The 8,890-nt window shown below is 37.2% G+C and overlaps 1 protein-coding gene across 4 annotated transcripts in view; it reads right to left on the bottom strand.

Moving 5' to 3' along the window:
- Positions 1–8,890, bottom strand: part of CUNH10orf88 (chromosome unknown C10orf88 homolog) — a 47,729-nt gene continuing 38,839 nt past the window's right edge. For all 4 annotated transcript variants that reach the window (XM_008070618.1, XM_008070611.1, XM_021718564.1 and 1 more), the window contains exons 5-6: positions 4,072–4,520; positions 1–251 (exon numbers count right to left, since the gene is read on the bottom strand). In XM_008070618.1, the coding sequence (XP_008068809.1) occupies positions 17–251; positions 4,072–4,520 (684 nt within the window). In that variant the 3' untranslated portion in view covers positions 1–16. The remainder of the gene's footprint in view (positions 252–4,071; positions 4,521–8,890) is intronic.

The following is an 8,890-nucleotide window of genomic DNA, read 5'->3' as shown; positions in this document are numbered from 1 at the left end:
TGTATATGTTGAGAGCTTATCTTTCTCCATTTGAAAGTCTTTCTCCAGAGTCATAATGTCTTAGAGGCATCCCAGCGGGCGGGGAGTTGGGATTTTGCAGCAAGTCCATTAACAAAGCAATCTTATCATCTATGTGCTCCTGGAGTTTATATATTCGCCGATCGATGTAGTCCATAAGTTTCTTTTCCATCAGTTCCATATTTTTAGAGAGAATTTTTTCCAAGTAGGAGCAAACAGGCTGCTCTTCCATTCTAAAAACAAATGGAAAAATATATATCAATTCCCTAGTATTATAAAAAAACAAGAAAGTTTTACAAGTAGCAACATCCATTGCCAAAATTTGTCTCCACAAGTGTGCTCGTCTCCTCACAAAGTATTTCCAGGGTCTAATCTACAGACCCAACAGGTGACCACAGTCCTGAACACATTCTTATTTCTTTAATTAGAAACATTTATTAAGTACACAATTGAAATGGAAACATAAAAGTGAAGAGGAATCCTTAGAGAACAAGCCTTTAAGAAAGGGTCTTTTTTATTTTGAGTTCTAAATCAAACTGATCTTGTTCAATTTTTTAAAAAGTCAACCTGTATATTTTCCATGTACTTCTCCAAGCAGCCCCATAATTTAAAATTTTTCTACAAGAGTACCTGCATAATCAACGTTTGTATACCTAACCCTGAATTGTAGCCCACATCTTCATAATAAAAAAAAAGAAAAAAAATTTCTTCTTTATACAAACAATCCAACTAAAGTATTAGAAAATTATTGTATAACCTGATATGAAAATGCTTAAGAATTTAATTGGAACAAGCCAATTAATAAAAATAATAAATATAAGGCACACCAGTTTCTAACTTTCACAATGAACATTAGAACAATGAAACTCTGAGTATGGTCTCCATGACTCTTTCAGGGATTCAGTGAGGTCAAAAGTATTTTTATACTAATACTAAAATGTTATTTAACTGCTTCCCCCTCTTGTCACATGTATGTCATGAAGGATACACTGGCATTTTTCAGAGACTATAAAATATATACTGTCATTGCTCTGATGACTAATATAATTTGTAACTGTGTACTCTCCTCTATCCTAAATATTTCCTAACGTAGTAGGTTTAGAGTATAAATGTATGCTTTTTCAGAGATTAACCAGTTTGTTCTCAGTATCCCTATTGTGCTCTTATTAGCCATATTTGAATATATATGCTATAATGCAACATATAGCACTATGCGGTCAAAAACTAATATGTATAGATTTGCATAAATTTAAAACAATACCATTCTCACTGAACTTTTTAAAAGAAAATTTGGTTGTTTTCATAAAGGCTATTATGTTAATATATAGCAAATTTACTGTCATTATTTTTAAACAGATATTTTATATAGCTACATAAATTAAAGTTTTTTTTGGTCCTCAATTATTTTTCAGAGTTTAAAGACCAAAATGTTTGAGAACCACTACTCTAGAATATAGCAAAAAAAGGTTTTTAGAAAACTATTTTGAAACAATTATGGAATCACAGGAAGTCGCAAAGATATTAAGAGTTCCTCAATGCTCTTCACCCAGTCGTCCTAATGGTTACATTTTACCTAACTATGATATAATATTAAGACTAGGAAAAATAATGGTTTAAGAGAAAACATTTTATTTTATTTTTTTGAAATGGGCATTTATGAAATGTCACCAGTGAAAAAACACATAATTTTGCCCTTAAGATCGTTCTGTTGCAAAATTTCCAAATCCTAGGAGTGATTATTTAGAGGCTGCTTGTTTTGCATCTGAAGTGTCTGACAATTTATTTGGTCAGTCAGTGTTCTTCTAGTTGCATGTGACAAACAAACAATGAGGGAAAAAGAAACTGTTTCTGTTTCGTTTTTCACTCACTCAACAAAGATGCAAGAAAATAACTGTAGCTGTGCCTGGGAGGTGATTGGGAAGTGGGTGTGGAAAATTCCAAGATATTCTTTAATTTCTTATCGTTCATTTTTTTCTTGAGACATTCATTTTCTCCCTCTGCAAACTGCCATCAAGATATGGCAAGCTGGAGCTCCAGATTCACATCTTTCAGTTTTTTCTCTCAGCAGACACTGATAGCCGCTTTCCTTGATCTCACAATACAAAATTAAAGGGAAATGCTGTTTGATCCAGCCTGTGTCAATAGCCTGGCCTTAGACAACCACAATTAAGACTAGGAAATTGATATCAGTAAAATGTGTACGTATAGTTCTATGCCATTTTGTCACATGTATGCATATTTATTTAAACACTATCACAATCAACAGGTAGAACTACTCCTTAACTACAAAGATCTGTTTCCTGCTACCCTTTATTAGTCACATCCACTTCCCTGGTCCCCTCCATCCCTCATACCTGGCAACCACTAAAATGGTATTCATCTCCATAATTTTGTTCGAGAATGTTATGTAAATGAGATCATATGTATACGGCCTCTTGAGATTTGTCACTCGCATAATGCCTTTAAGAGCAATCCAAGTTGTTGCTTTTAATTGCTGATCAGAAGTCCATGATATGGATGGACCACATTTTGGTTGTTTCCAATTTGGGGCTATTACAAATAGTTTCCAGGAATGACTGAGTACAGGTTTTGTGTGGGTATAACCTTTCATTTCCCTGGGATACATGCCCAGGAGCAAGACTGTTGGGTCATATGGTAACTCTATGCTTACTTGTTAAGAAACTGCCAAAATACTTTTTAGAATGGCTGCACCATTTTATATTCCCACCAACAGTGTATGAGAGATCAAGTTTCTCCATATCCTTGCCAGCATTTGGTATTGTTACCACTTTTTAATTTTAGTCATTCCATTACGTATGTAGTGATATCTTGTGGTTTTAACATGCATTTCTTTAACAGCCATGAAGTCAATGTTGATCATCTTTTCATATGCTTATTTGCTATTTGTGTATCATCTCCAGTGAAATGGCTCTTTATGTCTTTTGGTCATGTTTAAATTGGATTGTTTTCCCCCCAATGTTTAGTTTTGAGGATTCTTTATATATTTTAGATACAGATCACTTGTTGGACTTGTGATTTGCAAATATTTTCTCCCAATTTGTATTTTAATTTTCTTAACAGGGTCTTTCACAGACAAAAGTTTTAAATTTTGATGGGGTCAATATATCGATTTTTCATTTTATGACTAGGCTTTTGGGGTCATATCTAAGAACTTTTTTCCTCGTCTTAGGTCTCAAGAGTTTCTTTCACACATTAGAAAGGCTGGAGGGCAGTGGCATGATCATGGCTCACTGCAGCCTCAAACCTGTGGTATCAGGTGATCCTCTCACCTCAGCCTCCCAAGTAGCTGGACTATAGGCACCCGCCATCATGTCTGGCTAATTTTTTATTTTATTTTTTGTAGAGACAGGGAGTCTCACTATGTTGTCCAGGCTGGTTTCAAACTAATAACCTCAAGCAATACAGTTAAGGGAGATCAAATAGTGTAGCAAAATGCTTAAGACAAAACCATGAACAGAGTACTGAATTCCAGTCCAGAACACTATTTTGCCACACTATCTGTGTAAAATATTGCATTCCAAATATTTAGCTATCTCTTAATCAAACATATGCTGCCAAATTAAGGGATTACGAGATCAGGGATAAGCACCTGTATACTAGAAAGAATTATCATCCTAACATAGTCTTGTATTACTCAGAAATCAGCCTAGACCAAACATAATCTGCAAAAAAAACTGTCACGATGACATACTTAACATGCCAGGCAGAAAACAGTACAAATAAAAACAATGTAAAAATTATGGTTAGCAGCTCCTCTCTATTCATGCAAATCATTTCTATTCTGACCCTCACGCTTGTAACCCTTAAACAAAATGCCTGAGAAGTGTGCAGCACCTCTAGTAACAGACACTTCTTTCAAAGCTATCCATCTAGTCTATAGAGTAGTAATTCTCTTTAAGTGCATTAATGTAAAATGAAAAAAAAAAAAAAAAGATAAAAGCTGCCAAAATTTTCTCTGGAAAATCTGTTTCCTTTCATCTGATTCTCTCACCTACCAAATCTAAACTACATTTGGCTTAAAATAATACTCACCCAATACCAAGATTGCCTTCACCAGGCTTGGTGATGGTGTCCTGCCACTCAGCCTTCTGCCCCACACGGAGATGGTTGACTTGTCTACATAAATTCTGGAGAAAAGGCAGCAACTCAGAGTTAGGTGTATTTGAGTTATCATTTGCTTTCCTTGGTAAGAAAGAGGACACCGCATTTCTAATCTCATCTTCAAGAAGGTTTTGTGGTACAATTTTACACTCGTCGAGCTTTGTCGTATTCCCTCCACCAGGTGGCTGTGTGCTCTTATCAATGTAAGCGCTTAAGGCTTCAGTCACGTTTCCAGATGTCCATCCAGGTCTAAAAGGAAAAAGTGTGGAGGACGACTTGTCTGAGGCTCCCAAAGCAGAGGATGATCGCAGTCCAATCATATGATTGTATCCAGGATCGCCCAAAATCGACTGCAGCTGTTCTCCAATGGGAAGACAATTCTAAAAAAGATAAAAAGGTACATGCGAATGTCATTAATATTGATGGCTCATTTCTGGAGTAATTACTATGAGTCAGGTAGTGTGCATTTTTTCACTTGATACTCAAAACATCCTTACTCATAAACCCACCTCAGTAGGCTACTGTTACTACATCAATATTAAGTTGAGGTGACCAAGGCCAAAGGTGACCTGGGCAAGGTAACTAGCTGCTAAGTAGCAGAGCTGGGACGTGAACCCAGGCAACTAACTCCACAGTCAGGGCTTTTAATCATCTCACTGTGGCTTTTCCTAAAGAAAATACTAAAACACTAGCATGCAAAGTAAAATTGCATTGGCATATTTTAATGTTTTGACTACAAAGGCCTCTTTAACGTATGGTAATAATATATAGTACTCTTATTTGACAACATTTGATAATTTTCTTAGAATTCAATTATATCATCCCCATCTTTCAACATATGGTGAAACTACTCATTTTTTTGTAGTCACATTTTTTGCAATGAATTTTTCATGGAGGATAGACAGTTATACCGTTTAGTGTTAGATGTTCTAGAGGTACATTTGTGACATTTTCTTTGTTCTTTTTTTGAGTTGGAGTCTCACTCTGTCACCCAGGCAGGAGTACAGTGGCACAATCATGGCTACCACAGTCTTGACCTGCTGGGCTGAGGCAATCCTTCCACCTCAGCCTTCCAAGCAGCTGAACTACAGGAGTGCATCACCTCACCTGGCTAATGTTTTTGCTTTATTGTAGAGACAAGGTCTTGCCATGTTGCCCAGGTTGGTTTCAAACCCAGAGGCTCAGTCAATCCTCTTGCCTTTGCCTCTCAAAGTGCTGGGATTACAGGCATGAGCCACCACAGCCAGCCCATTTGTGACATTTTCAATGACTAAAATGAGCCATCACCTAGCTATATTTGCTTTAAGAATTTCCAGGATAATAGAGTTGTTTTTTGGCCTCAACTCAACTGCTTATACAGTATTATTTCCTGAGAAGACTGGCTTGCCTTGAAGAGAAGATTAGAATATCTCCCTCTTATGCTCTTCAATTTTTCCACTAAGGTAAAGCAAAATACCTCTAACTCGCCTAACTATTAAAGCATATGGCTCTATTCTAATTTCAAAGCATAGAAGTCTATTATAGATTCATATCAGGGGATATCATCCCACACTTACTGTTGCTCAACAGTGGGTAAGAGACAGACTGAAAAAGTAATAGTCAAAATTAGCTGAAGAACTCAGTTCATATATTCATCTAGATATTCTAAAAATCATTGCTAGACTGAGCCAAACGAACATTCATTTATGCAACAAATATTTACCAGAAATCTACTTTGTGCAAGGTATTTTTTTTAGGCACTGGAAATGCTACAGCGGACAAAGTAAATTAAAATTTCAGACCTAGCAAGGCATGGTGGCTCACAGCTGTAATCCTGGTACTTTGGGAGGCCAAAACAGGAGGCCAGGAGTTCAGTCAAGACTAGCCTGGGAAACACAGTGAGTCCTCTATCCCTATAAAAAAGAAAATAAAAGTATCTTATCTATCTATCTATCTATCTATCATCTACCATCTAGATCCAGGCATAGTGGCACACACATGTAGTTCCAGATACTCGGGAGATGAATATCACTTGAGCCAAAAAGTTTGAGGGCCCGGGCAACAAAGCAAGACCCTGTCTCTAAAATAACACAATAACCCCCAAATCCCTGACCTTAGGGAGCTTACATGATGGGGAGGAGGGGAGCAAAAAGGAGGGAGGGAGTGAATGTATCATTGGAGATGGTGATACATACGTTAGGGAAAAACAAAGACAAGAGGGTCAGGAAGGTGGAGGACTTAAAGTGTCCTGTCCGCATCCAATTTATTACTAAACTGCACTTTGGAAAAATGCTCTTTATAGAGAAATGTTAACCTATTGTCAATTTATCTTATTCTATCAACGCAAGTTTTGAATAAACCTGAATATTTAAATATTCCTGGAATAAGATGAATTATGTATATTTACAAAATTTTAACATCAGACCATGCTCCATTAAACTATGAAGTTCTACACAGTCATAATGGAGTAATGGAAAAATTCAGCTATTTCTCTATGATACTTCAAAAGAAATGTATACTGGAAAACTGACAAGTCTGTACTAACCAATAATGATATTTACACCAGAGTCAATGTCAAAATTATGGGTGACTGTTAGGTAGGCAAAGATTTAAATAGAAAAATCCATATGTAAAGGTATTTGACAGATAAATTTTTCTTTTTTGACATATAATACTCTGATTGTTCATAAGAAACTCAATGATTATAAAAATTAATTGTTGTTAAGACTGTAACATGGTATCGTGGTTATGAAAAACAGTATGGAGGTGCCTCAAAAAATTAAAAATAGAACCATCACAAGATCCAACAATCCACTTCTGGTCATATATCCAAAAGAACTGAAATCAGATTCTCAGACAGGTATCTACATTCCCATGTTCACTTTAGTACTATTCACAAAAGCCAAGTTATAGAAACAACTTAAATGTCCACTGACCAATAATTTGATAAAGAAAAAATTATATGTTAACTACATATATCAGGTACAGAGATTTCTGAAAAGTTAGTAGTGTATCTCTGAATAATATTGTAGGATTTATGTAAGTATGCATTTTTTATATCTTTTTATTTTCTAAATTATAAAATATTCAAACATGTACTACCTTTAATCAACACAATTAAAATAATAAAGTCATTTTTACTTACTTATTTTTGAGTAAAAGTCTTATTTTGTCACGCAGGCTAGAAGGCAGTGGTCCAATCGTTGCTTACCACAGCTTCAATCTCCTGAGCTCAAGTGATCCTTCCACCTCAGTCTCCCAAACAGCTGGGACTACAGGTGCGTGCCACCATGCCTGGCTGCTTTTGGGGTTTTTTTTTTTTTTTTTTTTTTTGTAGAGACGAGGTCTCACTATGTTGCCCAGGTTGGTATCGAACCCCTGGGCTCAAGTAATCCTCCTGTCCCAGACTCATAAAGTACTGGGATTACAAACCTGAGCCATCATACCCAGGCAACATTTTTATTTTAAAGGGGAAAAAAGTAATAGAGTATAAATCCTGAACAACTGAATACATGTTCGTTGAGAAAATGGGCCAGGGCAACCCTCTCAGGTACACTCCCACTGTGGGAGCTTTTCTGTCCTCTCAATAAATCCTGCTTTCCAAAAAAGAAAAAGAAAAGAAAAGAAAATGGGCCATATCCTTTCATTCAGATGACATTAAATGACAATATACTATGCACTTTGATACAGAATTCCTATTCAATTGCTCCAAATTGCTAAAGCACAAACAAATAAAGGCCAATAATATGAACTTCAAATACAAGGAAATAAGAAATAACCTTAATATTTATTGGGCAATCACAAAGGTTTGGATTGTATTTTGGTCCACATGACTCAGACTATTGAACTTTAAGAAAACTTCCAAGAAAACAATCCCAAAGCACAGGTGAAGCAGAGAGTGGCTGAGATTGCTAGCACAGATCCCCTGGTGTTTCTTTCCCCCAAGAGAGGCCCTGCCCAAACAATGTGTGTGCCACACCACTTCCATGGAAAGTATCTTTTTGGTCATGAAACATCCCCGTTTTATGCTCAGATAGTAAAAAGATTTCCATGACTTTTTCCATGCCTTAGAAATCTGTAATGTGGCCGGGCTCTGTAGCTCAGCCTGTAATCCCATGCTTTGGGAGGCTAAGATGAGTGGATTGCCTGAGCCCATGGGTTTGAGACCTGCCTGGGCAACTTGGCGAGACCTCATCTCTACAATAAATCAAAAAATTAGCCGGGCGTGGTAGCACGCACCTGTAGTTCCAGCTACTTGGAAGGCTGAGCGGAAGGATCCCTGGAGCCCAGCAGGTCAAGGCTGTGGTGGCCAGAAGCAGCCACTTCCTTCCAGTCTGGGCGACAGAGTGAGACAACTCAAAACAAAACAACAAAAAAAAGAAATCTGTAGATGCCTAGTTTGTTAACAATAAACAATCCTAGAAAACCAGGAACATCCTGTAGGAATCATTCCAAAAATAAGGACTTTCTTATTTGAAAGGAAGTCTTTCATTGGTATTTTTTTTTTTTTGAGTTGGAGTCTCACTCCTTCGCCTAGACTGGAGTGCAGTGGCACACCCGCGGTCACTGTAGCCTCGACCTGCTAGGCGCTGGCGATCCTTCCGCCTCAGCCTTCCAAGTAGCTGGAACTACAGGCGCGGGCTATCAAGCCCAACTAATTTTTTATTTATTATAGAGACAAGGTCTCACCAAGTTGCTGGGGCTGGTCTTGAACCAACAGGCTCAGACAATCCACTCGTCTTGGCCTCCCAAAGTGCTGGGATCACAGGCT

The sequence above is a fragment of the Carlito syrichta genome, unplaced genomic scaffold, assembly GCF_000164805.1.
Source record: "Carlito syrichta isolate Samal-C Ts95f unplaced genomic scaffold, Tarsius_syrichta-2.0.1 Scaffold111653, whole genome shotgun sequence".
Taxonomy (NCBI): Eukaryota; Metazoa; Chordata; class Mammalia; order Primates; family Tarsiidae; genus Carlito; species Carlito syrichta.
The sequence above is the reverse complement of the archived record's forward strand: the minus strand, read 5'-3'. Positions and strand labels throughout refer to the sequence as shown.